The sequence below is a fragment of the Plecotus auritus genome (assembly GCF_963455305.1).
Source record: "Plecotus auritus genome assembly, chromosome: 2".
Classification (NCBI taxonomy): domain Eukaryota; kingdom Metazoa; phylum Chordata; class Mammalia; order Chiroptera; family Vespertilionidae; genus Plecotus; species Plecotus auritus.
The window spans coordinates 136140782-136156568 of record NC_137771.1 but is presented as its reverse complement, the minus strand read 5'-3'; the positions used below and the strand labels follow the sequence as shown (position 1 = coordinate 136156568).

At 36.1% G+C, this 15787-nt stretch overlaps 1 protein-coding gene across 6 annotated transcripts in view; it reads right to left on the bottom strand.

Annotated features, from left to right (window-relative positions):
• The window catches only part of CADM2 (cell adhesion molecule 2), a 1275304-nt gene that overhangs the window by 140058 nt on the left and 1119459 nt on the right, over positions 1-15787 (bottom strand). For all 6 annotated transcript variants that reach the window (XM_080656542.1, XM_080656540.1, XM_080656543.1 and 3 more), the window contains one exon: positions 600-690. In XM_080656542.1, coding sequence (XP_080512668.1) covers positions 600-690 — 91 coding nt within the window. The remainder of the gene's footprint in view (positions 1-599; positions 691-15787) is intronic.

Here is a 15787-nt window from a genome sequence, read left to right as displayed (position 1 = left end):
TGAATGTTAAAAAATGTAATTTTAGAGTTGAAGGGATGTTAGGACTCATGTATTCTAATAATGAAATATTTTACAATTGAAAATGTTGAGTTTATGACCCCTTTTCATTCACCTTCCCTCCAAGTATTATCACATTCACAAATTATGTGTTGTGGAGGTGGTACATAAGAAATGTAGAATTGATTTCTCTTATTAAGGAAATGCTTCCTCAACTAACTTTAAAACTTGGGCATATTTTGACGCTTCTTCAATTTTTTCAAAATTTTTCATGGGAGAACTAAGCTCAGCAATGTGCAATTGTTATCAATCTGATTGAACAGTGACTGATTAAGCCTACATTTCTTTCAGGTTGAAATATCTTCCTGGGGGAAAAAATCACAGCTGGAACCCTTCCCAGAAACTTCACTAGATGACAAAGAAAAAGACCAATCTTCCACAGATACTTAATGAAGATGTGATTGTGGGGAGGGGGTTCTGGTCTAGAGATCACTTTGCCCACCAAGAAAAGACAAAAGCAGTGGATTTCTGTAGTTAAAGTCTGCAATCAAAGTAGAATAGAAGCAAAAGTGAAAAACATCATTACTCATTAAATCACTTACAGTGGTTTTCCTTTGGATTCACAAGTCAAAATCAAAGGCTGTCCTTCTTGAGGAAAAGGAGTGGATGGTATAATCTTAACTGATGGTGTATCTAGAAAAAAATGAAAAGGTCATTAAATATGTAAAACTATGCATTTAGAAATTGTACATCATGCTGCATGTCCATGCACTTTCTTACTAGTATAATGGTGTCTTTTTTAAAAGGGATTTCTTAGATATGGTGAAACGGAATATGTAATTTTAAGAAGCTACTATCCTGTCCATGAAAAGCTAACAAAAATATCTGAATATCTCATGAGCACCACTGCTGTATTATTTCTGAAATCTAAATTTAAAAGTGAAATTGCAAAAACTGGTTCAGATGAATATCAAGCATTTCATCCAATTGTTTTATCAACTATTTATAGATGAGTAGAAATACCACTATTATGGACTGAACACATTTATGTGCATTTGAATAACAGCCCATTCATTGTTGCAGGAATACCAGAGTTATAATAAGGAAGCCAAAAAGAACTCAAGATCAACTACTGTCTCACAGCATTATGCAGAATCATTTTGAAAATGCAGTAATCCAGTACTCAGTACATGTTGATTACTCTAAGGTACAGTTAGCAAGTCATTTGACATAGTTACTAAGAATATTACTAAAAGTTAACATTTTATTGCTAAAATAGAATTGTTATAAAATTATTTATTTTCATTAGGCAATAAAAATCATCCCTAGTGAAAAAAGTATTCAAGAATACTTTATGTTTAATAAACACAAAGATACATAGTTCATGGAAGAAATGGAAAATAAGCTAAAGAAAGGAGGCAATGTAAATACTTTCATTTCTTTCTGAGAGGTTGCAAAGTCCTGGCATTGTGTGTCCCACAGTCAACATGGGATTGCCTCCTCCTCTTGTCTTCACAATAAACAATATAGTCTCTGAGCATTCCTGATAGTCAAAAATTATTCCCATCATTCCCTAGGTTGTGATGGAAGAACAGAGCTACCCTGGAGCTATACACATTCTATGACTTTGAAGCTAATTAAATATCAATCAAGTGTGTAAATTTTAGATTAAAATCTTATTTCAGGAAAATAATCAGATTTGCCACATATAGAAAAATAAAGCATGATTCTATGAAAGACGGGACATTTATAAATTATTTGTACTTTTAAAACTCATTCTTTCTCAGTCATTTAAACAAGAAAATACACTTAAGGTAATCAATGATAATATCCAGGTTACAAACAGGCATTCCATATACATCATGGTAAATAACTGCAGTGTAAAATTACCCAGGAAGAAAATTAAGTTGAAGACTATGGCACATGCTCATCATATTTTTAACTAAAGGCCCAGTGCACAAAAATCGTGCACTTGGCGGGGGGTTCCCTCAGTCCAGCCTGCACCCTCTCACAGTCTGGGAGCCCTTGGGGGATGTCCAACTGCAGTCAAACATCCTTAGCCGCTGCCATGGAGGCTGGAGAGGCTCCCTTCATTGAGCGTCTGCCCCCTGATGGTCAGTGTGCATCATAGCGACCAGTCATTCTGCCATTTAGTTGATTTGCACATTAGCCTTTTAATATATAGGATTAGTAGAATAAAATAATAAAAAATAAATATAATTCACTAATTTTTCAATTATTAGCATAGTTACTGACTATAATGCTCATATAATATTGTTCAAAGTAGAACATTTCTAAAAGAAAAGGGAACATATTAACAACTAAGTAAGGTAAGAGCTGTGAGCCAGAATAATTCTGGGCAAACTGAGGTGTATGGTCTTTTGAAATTTGACTATGTATACATATATCAAAACTTAATTTCCTTTTGTTAATGTAAAATAAAAGCTTTATTTCTAGAAATAAAGGTGGCAGAAGAAAGACTAGAAAAATTATTTTGGAAAATAAAATTGTGTTAATTGGGGTGACTATGATGGTTAATTTTATGTGTCAACTTGACTGCATCATGGGAGGCCCTGATATTTGTCCACACATTTTTATAAGTATTTCTATAAGAGTGCTTTTGGAAGAGATTAATACTTATTTTTTATTTTTAATTCAGTTTACTTTCAATATTATTTTGTATTGGTTTAAAGTGTATACCATAGTGGTTAGACAATCATATACTTTACAAAGTGTTCCCTTGATATTTCCAGTGCCTACCTATCACCATACATTGTTATCACAATATAATTGACTATATTCCCAATGCTGTGTCTTACATTCTTATGACTATTTTCTAACAACCAATTTGTACTTCTTAATCTGGAGGAGATTAATATTCAAATTGTATATTTAATAAACCTGATTGCAGGTGGGTCATATCTAATCAGTTGAACGTTTGAATAGAATTAAAAAAAGCTGACCCTCCCCCAAGTAGGAGATAATATCTCATGTCTGATGGCTGTAAGTTAAAGCACTGACTTTTTTTGGGCCTTTAGACTTGACCTGAAACTTCTTAGGTGTTGAGTCTGCCAGCCTTCAGACTGAAATGACATCAATTCTGGTTCTTAGGTTTTTGAACTCAGAATGAAACTAAATAATTGTCCTTTTGGTCTCTTGCTTGCTGACTTCTTGGCCTGAAAATCTGGAGACTTGCCAGCCTTAATAATTGGGTAAGCCAATTCCGTGTGTGCCTCTGTGTGTGTGTGTGTGTGTGTGTGTGTGTGTGTGTGTGTGTGTGTCTATTTATCCAGTTAGTTCTGTTTCTCTGGAGAACCCTGGCTAAAAGAGAAAGAAGGACATAAAAAAAAGTGTGCTATTGAGCAGATTACACCAGGGGCAACTGGGTTTCAGTCCTGCTGTGGAACTCTGAGAAACAATGTAGGGCATGCATCACACTTTTTTTCCTAGATGAGCAGGGCATGAAAGTATTTAGGGAATATTTACCAATTCTCATTAGTGCTCAGTGGAGTATTGCCCTGGAGGGAGGAGGGAGTGTTAACTCCCTGGTACTCCTGGTGGACTTGTTGCAAAGAAATGGTGTGTGTCAAAGGGATATGGGCAAGTGTCTGTTTCAGTAAAGTAAAATATATAGTGGCAGGTAGCTATTAGAATAGAGGAAAACAGAATATGGTCTGATTTCTCTTAGCTCTGTCCTTTTTAATTTAAACAGTTATTATCAGAGGTGAGAACATGTATAACAAATAGTACCCTGAAGTATGGTTCAGCATTCCCTTTAGATTCAAAATACAAAATTCAGTTATAAGCAAATGCCAAAGCAGATAATATGCTTAACATGTATTTCTATGAAATGTTTATGAAGGCCACCAAATAACTCCTAAGTTACCAAAGTTAAGGGATATAATACAGTACTCTTTTATTTCACATCAGAATGTTGGTATGAAATAAAATGTTGATTAGACTCAAATGTTGATTAGACTCCATTACTAAGGATTATCTTTAGATTTCTCTAACATTCCTCAACCCTACCCATCCCCAACATTTCTGATTCAACTCTAACGTTTCTAGTTACTCTTTCTCAGATTCTGTTCAGTTGTCTTCTTTGTATTCACCTTTAGATATTGAGATCACTGAGAATGGCATTAACAATCTGTTGTCACATAATTCTCTCTAGGTCCTTTCAGCCACACCCAAATTTTTAGTTTCTATCTACTCACCAGTCACTCCCAAATCTCATTTCTTTTTTGGTTGCTTCACAACCACTTCTTTATCTACTTTACCATACTAGTGAATGGTCCCCTTGTACCAATTTTTCACCCCTCATACTTCTAGAACTAAACAAACTTGTTTTCTCAAAACATGACTCTGATCACATCAATTTTCTGGTTAAAAGCTTGTGTGGTTAATATCTGCTTTTAGGATTCCAAGCAAAATAATTAGTATAGCCTTCCTAAGGCCTATTCATTACCCCAAAATTCAGTCAGATACCTCTGCTACATGTTCTCTTTTTCACCTTGTGTAATTTTTAAAATTCGCTGCTGTATCCTCAGTGTCTGCAGAGTCCTTTATACAAAATCTGTGCCTAATAAATAAATTCTTAAATAAATGAACACACAAATTTGTATACATCTTATTATCTGTATGGTACATTAATTCTGAAATATTAGAAAAAATTAATTGAAATTTATTGGCATCTGATGTATGTAAAATTAATCTTAAATATTCCTAACACAAACCTTAGGTTGACTTTTAATCTAAGCTCATATTTAATTTCATTAAATGGCTATTACTGACTCTCTTCCTAGTACAAATTTTCTGCATTAGATAACAGTAGGTAACAACTTTCCATGATTATTAAATGAACATTTTTTAATTCAAATACTGAATACTAATTTTTTCTCCTCATCTTTTATAGGGGAAGAATTTAATTTTAACATGGCTGCTTTACCACATTTTGAGCATTCAGGATTCAAGATCTTAACATATTCAGTTATGTGTCTCCAGATCTGAACAAAATGTTATAAGTTTAGCACAAGCACGTAAAATAGGTATATATTCATTTATCCAAAAATCATATTTTAGTACTTAAGCATAAGCAAACAAAATATTCATGTTTTAAAAGCATAATATTTCCTGTAAGACTTTTGCAGGAAAAAATATTCTTTAGAATCCATCTTTAAAATTCTAGAAATATGAAAGCACACTTTTTTTCTTAACTATTATTGCTTTCAAAAGATATATTGATAGACACATATTGTTATTTTCTTATTCAAAATTTAACAGAAAGTAAGGATACTTCCTATTCTATTTGAATGATCAGGATTTGAATCAAAGTAAATATATGGATTCAGTAGAATGGATTTTCTATATCCTTAACAGTGATTTTAGGAAAGAGAAAATCTTCAATAAAGCTACTATTAAATCATCTAATGGACAATTTTGCTTTTCAAGGGCACTTGTCAGTGTCTGGTGGCATTTTTGTTTGTTCCAGTGTGGGGAGAGGTACAGGGGGTACAGTACCATAGGCCTTTAGTGGGCTGAGGCCAGAGTGCTGCTGAGCATTCTACAGTGCACAAGACAGCCCCGCACAACAAAGCATTGTCTGCCCCCAAGTCAACAGTGCCCACCTCTGAAAAACTTACATTTATTCGATTCATGACCTGGCATTCTCTTCCTTGTTATAACAAATTGGGAACTATTAGACAACAGTGAAGTTGTGTGCATTTATATGTGACTAGAGGCCTGGTGCATGAAAATCGTGCACTCAGGGGACAGGGGGTCTCTCAGTCCGGCCTGCACCCTCTCACAGTCTGGGAGCCCTCAGGGGATGTTCGGCTGATGGCTTAGTGTTGCCGCGGAGGCGGGAGAGGCTCCTGCCACCGCTGCTGTGCTCACCAACCATGAACCCTGCTTCTGGCTGAGCAGCGCTCCCCCTGTGGGAGCACACTGACCACCAATGGGCAGCTCCTGCGTTGAGTGTTTGCCCCCTGGTGGTCAGTGCACGTCATAGTGACCAGTCGTTCAGCCATTTGGTCAATTTGCATATTAGCCTTTTATTATATCGGATGTTTGGTCTTTACTCAGATCTTAGTTTACTTCTGTAATGAAAGGAATGCTAAATACTCTGAGTGAGGCCATTGTGATACATCTCTGAAATAACAATCTTTAAAACAAACTCTATCCACATTTCAAGGTCTACCACTTTTGACATAGCGAGAGTTAACTAAAACCATTTCAGCCACAGTGCTACACTGTTCATTTCCTCCATGTAAGACATACCAACTTATTTTTCTTGTTTGCAAATTTTAAATAAAACTCCAACCTCACTTTCTTTTTAATTCCTAAATTCATTTCATAATGTTCAAAATGATCAGGGACTTTTCTTTTAGTGGTCTTTTAAATTCCTTTTAATGCTAGTGAAACATTACTTTTGTGGTGATAATTTATTTTTTTCAACAAATAGATATTAATTCCTATGTGTACAAGATCCATTATTACTACTATTCAACTGCTGTACATCCACAAATATAATAATCCATATGAATTTTGTCCCAATGAGAAAGATAAATCATGCATCATTTAAAATAATGCAAAGTTTAAAAATGAAAGCAACATAGCATTCTGATGAAGTATTATGGGAGTCATTTAGGAAGAGATTATACATGTTTGTCAGAAACAAAGGAAGTTGCCTAGAGAAGTGGCTCTTCAAACAATTTATAGAATGCATGGTATTTGAACTGGTGGAATTATTCCAGAGGGGAAAAAAGTCAGACTTGGATAAAGAGCTGACATAGAGAAGAATATGGGCTATTTAGGAGGAATCGAGAAATACTGTAAAGTATAGGGCACCTTATCTTAAAAGGAGTGCTGAGAACAGCATTTTATGAGATATTTTAAAAGCCTTGAATGTTAGGCTGGAGTTTGACTATCAAATAAAAGCAAGAAGAAATCTCCTTAAGTTTTTGAACAAGTGAGTGTCAGGCTCAGAGCTAAGTTTTAGAGAAATATTTGGCCATGTGTAAAACTTAATGGGTCAGGGAGCAACTGGAAACCAAATGTCTCTATTATAAAGTTGAGCCACAGGAAGATCTTATGGAGAAGAAAAGGTAGCAGTAAAATTATAGCGAGTAAATGTTTCTATATTTTTGTTTGTATTCTATTTCATAAATCGTTTAAACTGTAAGCTCTACAGTGCATAATTTTAAGTGCATCTTCTCTATATCCCATTTATTATCCTTATTACATCTTAGTTTTAAATCCCTGTTTCTCCAATATCTTATTCTAGTTATTACAATTAACTGTAAAATATTCAGAAATAAAGGAATTTATAATTTAGAACTTTATAATTAATAATTTAAACAACAAAATAAATAAAATTTAGACATTTATCAAATATAATTCTTTTGTATTAATGGCCTGATGAAGTGATATAAATTGCAGTTTTGATTTGATGTTGCTGATAGGTTAGTTTTGCTTTGGAGGGCCGAAGGAAATTTAACTTTTTGATTGCTTGAGCACTAAAGATGGATTACTTAGGAAAAGGCATCAGAACGTCACTTGTTGAATTTCATCATTAGGTAGGGCATTTGGACACTTCTGAAAGTTCTTTAAAACAAGGGGGGTTCCATATCAGCATTTAAAAAAGAAAATGAGAAATCAAAATTCATTGTGTTCCCAAACATTTCAAGCTGGATAAAGAAGAAACTGCAGATGGGAAAAACTGAGGCTCAGAAAGGTACAAGAAAACATAACAGTTATGTGTAGAATCTGATACAGAACTCAGGCCTTCAATTCCTGACCTGAGCTCTTTCCTGAATGTAGTGCTTCCCATTCACATAGTCAAACAGCCAGACAACAAAAAAACACAACAACTCAGTTGTCTATGAGAGTTATGGTAGGATCTTGTTCTTCTCTAGTTGCTCTGGGTTCTTCAGCTGGCCACCACTGAGGGACTCCTGCTGCAGTGCCTTGCAGCTAGACTGGGAGTGGTCCTTGGACTGCATCTTAAAGGTGTTCATGTTTTTGATATAATTTTAAATAAACACTATCAAAGGCACCATGCAATAAGTTCATTATGGGAATAGAAAAAGAAATAGTAAATAATGAAATGAACACACGAATGCAAAGTTGTTTTAGTTTTTATAAATTTGCCATGGGTGCCAAAACCGGTTTGGCTCAGTGGATAGAGCGTCAGCCTGCGGACTGAAAGGTCCCGGGTTCGATTCTGGTCAAGGGCATGTAACTTGGTTGCGGGCACATCCCCAGTGGGAGGTGTGCAGGAGGCAGCTGGTCGATGTTTCTCTCTCATCGATGTTTCTGACTATCTATCACTCTTCCTTCCTCTCTGTAAAAAATCAATAAAATATATTTAAAAAAAAATAAAAATAAAATAAATTTGCCATGGGAGGGTTTACGCTTTCAATGTTGGTTTAACACACGTGCAACAATAATAGGCACTGCATAGGTTAAGTCGAAGGTAATGACAGGTAAAACTATACAGCTTGGTGCAGAGTTATCTTAGTTCTTCTTTGTCAATCATTGGGTCTATTTTTACTTCACACATTATCTAATCTTTAAAATGTCACCTTCCATACCATTTTGGTAAACATGAGAAAGGCCAAAATCATCATCATAAAAAAAGTAATTGTAAAGTCAAATAAAACAGTAACTGCATAGTTACAGGAAATAGTTTTCAGGAATTTTCTCCTTTAGGATGATGACATTTTATTTGTAGTTTTTATGAATGTAAAGAAAAAAAATACCTGAGAAATATTTTTATTTTATTGATATCACTAAATATGTTTGATTTATATCAGTGTTAGTGAATAGTATGTTTCCTAGGCAAAATCACAAATAAAACAAATATATATCTCTTTATATTATTTGTACTTACATTATTTTCATTATCAAGCTTTTCCATTTTCCTCCACAATATATAGACCTAATAGAAAGTATTAGCTAGAGTATTTGTATTCATAAGGAATAATATATTACTTCTCTATTAAAGACAATACTAGAAAGCCAAGTATTTATGATGCATTATCTGATTTAATGCTTACAACGAAAAATAAAGTAGGTATATTTTCTGGAGGAGCAAATTGAGGCTTAAGCTAACTTGTATGAAGTCATAAAGAAGAGCTTGAGTTCCAATCTATCCTTATCTGACTTCAGAACTTCAACTTTAAAATATGCAATATTGATTTTCAAGGTCACACTGCATTGAAAATATAATCTGTTAAGAAGTTTATATTTCACCTCAGAGATAGTGAACCTGTATTTGGACACTAAACATTGTAGTCTTGTAAAAGTACAGCCCAGCCCTCTACGGACACAGCTAACATATTGCCTCAAATAATCGATGGACTTCCACCACCACCTACCAATGGGCTTCAGTATCAGCATCCTAGACTTAAAACAAAAAGGTAAATAGCAAATTACAAAATGTTAGGCATCACAAAGAAAATAGAAAAGGTATTTTGGAGGCCAGAATAAATCTTTCTATTATTCTGTAATAGTTATTTAAATCATGAGTCTTATTTTTAAAAGTATAAAGAAAAAGTTTTTCACCCAAAAAATAAATACAAGATAATGCTCAGTATAATATTTGAGCCCAATAGCCTCAGTTTTAGTTTTGAGTTACTTTTTGAAATAGTTGTAGTTTTGGAAAATATATTTCATGATTTGCATTCTTTTTTTAGAGGTCTTCCAAAAATCAAAGAGAAATCTTACTTTTAAAAAAAAATCAAAATTATCCTACTTTGCAATTACGACTCATGAGTATGAGATATATTATGAAAGTACAGTGGTGTCATCCTATCTAATAAAAGAGTAATATGCAAATTGACCATCACTCCAACACACAAGATGGCTGCCCCCATGTGGACACAAGATGGCCAGCAGGTGAGGGCAGTTGGGACGGACCAGGCCTGCAAGGGAGGGCAGTTGTGGGCAATCAGGCCAGCAGGGGAGGGCAGTTAGGAAGGACCAGGCCTGCAAAGGAGGGCAGTTGGGGGCGATGAAGCCTTAGGGGAGGGCAGTTAAGGGTGACCAGGCTGGCAGGAGAGGGCAGTTGGGGGCCACCAGGCCTGCAGGGGAGGGCAGTTGGGGGGAACCAGGCCGGCAGGGAAGGGCAGTTAGGGGCAATCGGGCCAGCAGGGGAGCAGTTAGGCATCAATCAGGCTGGCAGGGGAGTGGTTAGGGGGTGATCAGGCTGGCAGGCAGAAGCAGTTAGGGGCAATCAGAAAGGCAGGCAGGTGAGCAGTTGGGAGCCAGCAGTACTGGATTGTGAGAGGGATGTCTGACTGCCCCTTTAGGCCCAATCCTACTGGGATCGGGCCTAAAGGGGCAGTCAGCCATCCCTCAAGGGGTCCCAGATTGGAGAGGGTACAGGCTGGGCTGAGGGACACACACACCCCATGCACAAATTTCATGCACCGGCCTCTAGTATGTCTTATAAAAATATTGCTACCTCAGCATTTTATAATTATTTCACCATTTACTCATCCTCAACTCATCAATTATCCCCAAGTGTGCTAAAAGAAATGACATAAGGAAATTGATTTATGATGAAATCATCTGGAGTGGTGGTATCTGACATAGTAGCAATCGGGCATATGTGGCCATTTAAATTTAAATGTAAATCAATTAAAATTAAGTAAAATTGAAAGCACAATTTCTTAGTAACAAGATCCACATTTCAAGTGCTGAGTAGCCACGTATATCTAGCTCTTGGCTACTATTTTAAGACAGATATACACTTCCATCATCACAGAAAGTTCTATCAGATAATCCTGGTGGGGAAGGATTATGCAAATGTAATAGATGAATTATATATAAAATGTACTTTACAACACACACACACACACACACACACACACACACACACACACCAGCATGGGTTTAAAAGTTCTGTTTCTATTTATGCATATTGGCAATTTAATGCCATGGTATTAAATGTATTCTCAGAACACTCATTCTAAAAAACTGTTTTTATCTGTCTCTTATGCTGTTCATTTTCAATAACAGCTAATTTTTTAAAGTAATTTTGTCAATGTCACATAAAGAAAATAAATGTTGATCTATTGTCTTCTTTTCTGTTTTGTGCATAGTTCTTTCTGTTAGTTCAGATACATCATTCTTACTAAGAATGAATTAAAATCTGAGTCATACAACCTGTTCTTCTACAAATTAAATCAGAAAAAAAGTTATTGTTCCAATGAGATCTGCATAAAAACAGAAAGGTGAATGAGAATTTCAATTTATAAAAAGCATGTAGCTTTTTCCACTGCTCATGTGTAAACTATGTTGTTACCTACTATGTGAAATGTACAGGCATTTGTGGTTCACAATGAAAAGTCTACATTTTCTTTAATTTCAAGTTTAAAGAAACTCTCTTCCATCACAGTGGCAGTAAAATTTATGATTACTAGGAATATTTTATAATGACATAAAAGTTGCTGTGATATATTTTATAAGTTGAGTCCTTCTATATTATATATTGCAAGATTACAAAGCTAAAACATTTAGCCCTAAAAATAGAATTTCTCCTAGTATTTTTTCACCATGTTCCTTGACACTATGTGTTCAATACTTATTTCTTTTTTGTTAAATATATTTTATTGATTTTTTACAGAGAGGAAGGGAGAGGGATAGAGAGTTAGAAACATAGATGAGAGAGAAACATTGATCAGCTGCCTCTTGCACACCCCCTACTGGGGATGTGCCCACAACCAAGGTACATGCCCTTGACTGGTATCAAACCTGGGACCCTTGAGTCCGCAGGCCGATGCTCTATCCACTGAGCAAACCGGTTAGGGCTCAATACTTATTTCTTATTTCTCGTTAAACTTGCCTTTCCACAATAACACAGAATTTTTATTTCAGGTGAAATCATAACTTTCCATTATCTTAGAGATGCATATTTACTCTGTTACTCACCATAGAAAACAACATTATCTTATCTGCTTTGGAGATCAAAAGACTAAAATTTTTTATTTGGACCAATCTTTGTAATTATTCATAGAAATTTTGTAAAACAAGGTGGAAATCCTAATTCAATGTTCCATAAATTCTAAGCTAATCACCTTTGTTTAAAAAAAAACAAAAACAAAAACAACTCTTTCCATTTTCCTCCACTTGTACCATGGAAATTTCCATATCATATATATTGCCCCTATGCACCTAAGTCAATCTACAATCTACTGTCTCTGAAAACAACCATTGAGATATTAGATTTTTATAAAGATTACTAGAGGCCCAGTGCATGAAATTCGTGCACGGGGGGCGAGGTGTGTGTCCCTCAGCCCAGCCTGTACCCTCTCCAATCTGGGATCCCTCTCACAATCCAGGACTGCTGGCTTCCAACCACTTGCCTGCCTGCCTGCCTGATTGCCCCTTACTGCTTCTGCCTGCCAGCCTGATCACCCCCTAACCACTCCCCTCTTGGCCTGATCAACGCCTAACAGCTCCCCTGCCAGCTTGGTCACCCCTAACTATCCTCCCCTGCAGGCCTGGTTCCCCCCAACTTCCCTCCCTTACAGGCCTGGTACCCCCCCACTGTCCTCCCCTGTATGCTTGGTCACTCCTAACTGCCCTGCCCTGCTGGCCTGGTCACCCCCAACTGCTCACTTCTGCCAGCCCAATCACCCCTAACTGCCCTCCCCTGTAGGCTTGATCGCCCCTAACTGCCCTCCCTTGCAGGCCTGGTCTCCCCCAACTGCCCACCTCTGCCAACCCGGTCACCCCTAACTGTCCTTCCCTGTGATGGCCTGATCGCCCACAACTGCCCTCCCCTGCTGGCCATCTTGTGGTGTCCATCTTGTGTCCACATGGGGGCAGCCATCTTTGACCACATGGGGGCAGCCATCTTGTGTGTTGGAGTGATGGTCAATTTGCATATTACTCTTTTATTAGATAGGATACCTGAATTCCTCTAACTTTGATGCAGAGCATTGCTAAATGTCCCCTCTCCACTCTCCTCCCCTCACCTCATCTAAGGGGGATGTTCTGTACCACCAAAGGAATATACAGCATTATTATCAATAATCTGTAATTAACTTCACATATCGAATGCTGGTATGCTAGATGCTAGGGAAAAAAAAAATTAAATAGACATGGTCTCTTCCTTCTAGCACTTACGTATTAAACCATGATAAAATGAGTTGTTATTTTTAATTGGCCAGCAAGTATAACATTTTTCACATAAAGTGTTCTAAAAAATTAGGCAATTCAATTGGCTTCCTCTATAAAGTTTGATTAATAATGCATACTAAAACATGGTAAACAACTAAAAATGCTTAGGAAGTGTATAATAGTTCCATTTTTTACTCCCAAGAAAGTGAAAATGACTGGCAGCTGACAATTGGCATCTGTAGCTAAGTTTAAATATTTTCGACAAATATAAACAATTCTTGAGAAACTAAACAATAATGAGATGAAGCCAGTCTGTGACAATGGAGTGGAATAAGCCAAAGGCAAGTCTATTCCATGATCAGGTCTGAAACAAGATAGATACCAGTGCATTCAGCAACTATAAAAAATGGCATATTAACCACTGCATCTTCATAATAGCAAATCTAATTCTGCTTTAATATTTTTGCTTTCTAGGTAAAAGTCACCAACATATTCATTACTAGATTTCTCCCAATCCTGATAGCATACAACTCCAGAATCCTTTTTAAAATATTCAGGACAAGCCTCTCCTAATTCTAGTTACAAAGCCTCTCTCCTAGCTCTTACATGCACTCAGAGATGTCTGGTATGCCTTCTTCTTCTCCACAGCCACTAAATAAGGCTGATGTGGTAGATGTCCGATGATCTTTGTCTGGCAATCTCCAACACGCCTTATGACCCAATTTTTATAATTTTATTTTATATGTTGAAACTTACACCTAAATGAGTAAATATTATTCTAAACAGTCTTATATGGCTTTATGTGTAAGTGAAAAAATACTTTTTAAGATGCTGACGATCTGTATCCTCTCAGCATATGAAATTATATAACTTTTCATATTTTAAAAAGACATGTTGATGAAATAAGAAAAAACGAGAAAAGCAAAGAGCCTATGGACTGAACATTTTTGTGCCCCCCCCCCCCGCATTCATATGTTGAAACTTAATTCCCAATGTGATATTAGGAAGTGGGGCCTTTAGAAGGTCATGACTGAGATTACTGCCCTTTTAGAAAGAGAGCCCAGAGGGCTCCTTTAGCCCCTCCTGCCAGCTGTGGACAGAGAGAGGACAGCCTTCTATGAACCAGGAAGCAGGTCCTCACCAGGTACTGAATGTGCCTGAACCTTGATCCTGGACTTCCAGCACATAGAACAGTAAGAAATACATTTCTGGCCCTAGCTGGTTTGACTCAGTGGACAGAGCCTCAGCCTGGGGACTGAAGGGTCATGGATTTGATTAAGGTCAAAACCCATGCCCGGGTTGAGGGTTTGATCCCCAGTAGAGGGTGTGCAGGAGGCAGCCGATCAATGATTCTCTCTCATCATTGATGTTTCTATCTCTCTCTCCCTCTCCCTTCCTCTCTGAAATCAATAAAAATATATTTAAAAAAATAAAAAAGAAATACATTTCTCTTGTTTAGAAGCCACCCACTCTATGCTATTTTGCTAAAGGTGCTTAAATTAACATATATTGAATTTTTATGTAATGTCATAAACTTGACTTAAGTTGTCTAGTTTGTTCCTCATGGAAATGAAGTCTCTAGCTTATATTCAAACCTTAAACATGCTCAATAATTGCCCCAAGGTCTCACTGCAAATAAAATTTGAAATTTGGAGATAAACTCAGGTTGAGCTATGAAATGTGCTTGCTTCTGAATCTGTTTCAATGAGGACAGGAAGAAAATAAATAAAACTAATGTAATATAATTGAAAGTATTTAAAATTATAATAATTTCAACAGCAAGTAGACTGAGAATACTTAAACCCTGATGGGCAATAATTAAAAAAACATAATCAGATGACATTTGCCCTATCAAGAATAATTTGTAAAAGTCTGGTTCCCTGGTACTTCGATCTTTTCTCATAATATTCTCTCTTTTTTCCCATAGATCACTCTACCCCAGTTTCACTGATATTTTTGCTGTTCAAAGAAACATAAAAAATAAAGGGATGCTCCTGTCTCATGGTCTTTATACTTGATCTTCCCTCTCTCTGTGTATATGTGTATATATAATATTACACATGTATATATACAGCACACACACACACTTTCCTTGACTCCCATTCCCACCTTTCCAACTGCACTCCTTATCACCACCCCTGATGTTTATTTTTCCCATAAACATTACTACATAACATACTATATGTTGTATTCATTTGTTTTGCTTTTCTATCATTCCTACCTAGAGCAGATGCTGTAAAAGAATTGAAATTTGTTGCTGTTAGTGGTGATGGTGATTTTGACACTTGAGGACAATCTTGATTTGTTTTGTTATTATTTTTGACCACTTATGCAACCCCAGTGTCCAAACAATGTCTGTTACATAGTAGGCACTCAAAAACTTCTTGTTGAGTAAATAAATGAAAACAAAATTTGAGGCATATTACAAGATCAGTACTTATATTTAAGATGTTAGTATTTAATGTAATTTTGCATCTCACTTCTACATTCAATCTATAACTTTAATAGATAAAAGCAAACAAAAATCTTTACTATTTAAAAATCAAGTAATCCAATTCAGAAATGCAATGTCTTGTGTTCTCTTTTTCTTTTTTACTTTATCTTATTATTTCAATTTATTTAATTTCATATTGATAAATATTTATAGATCACCTCTCCC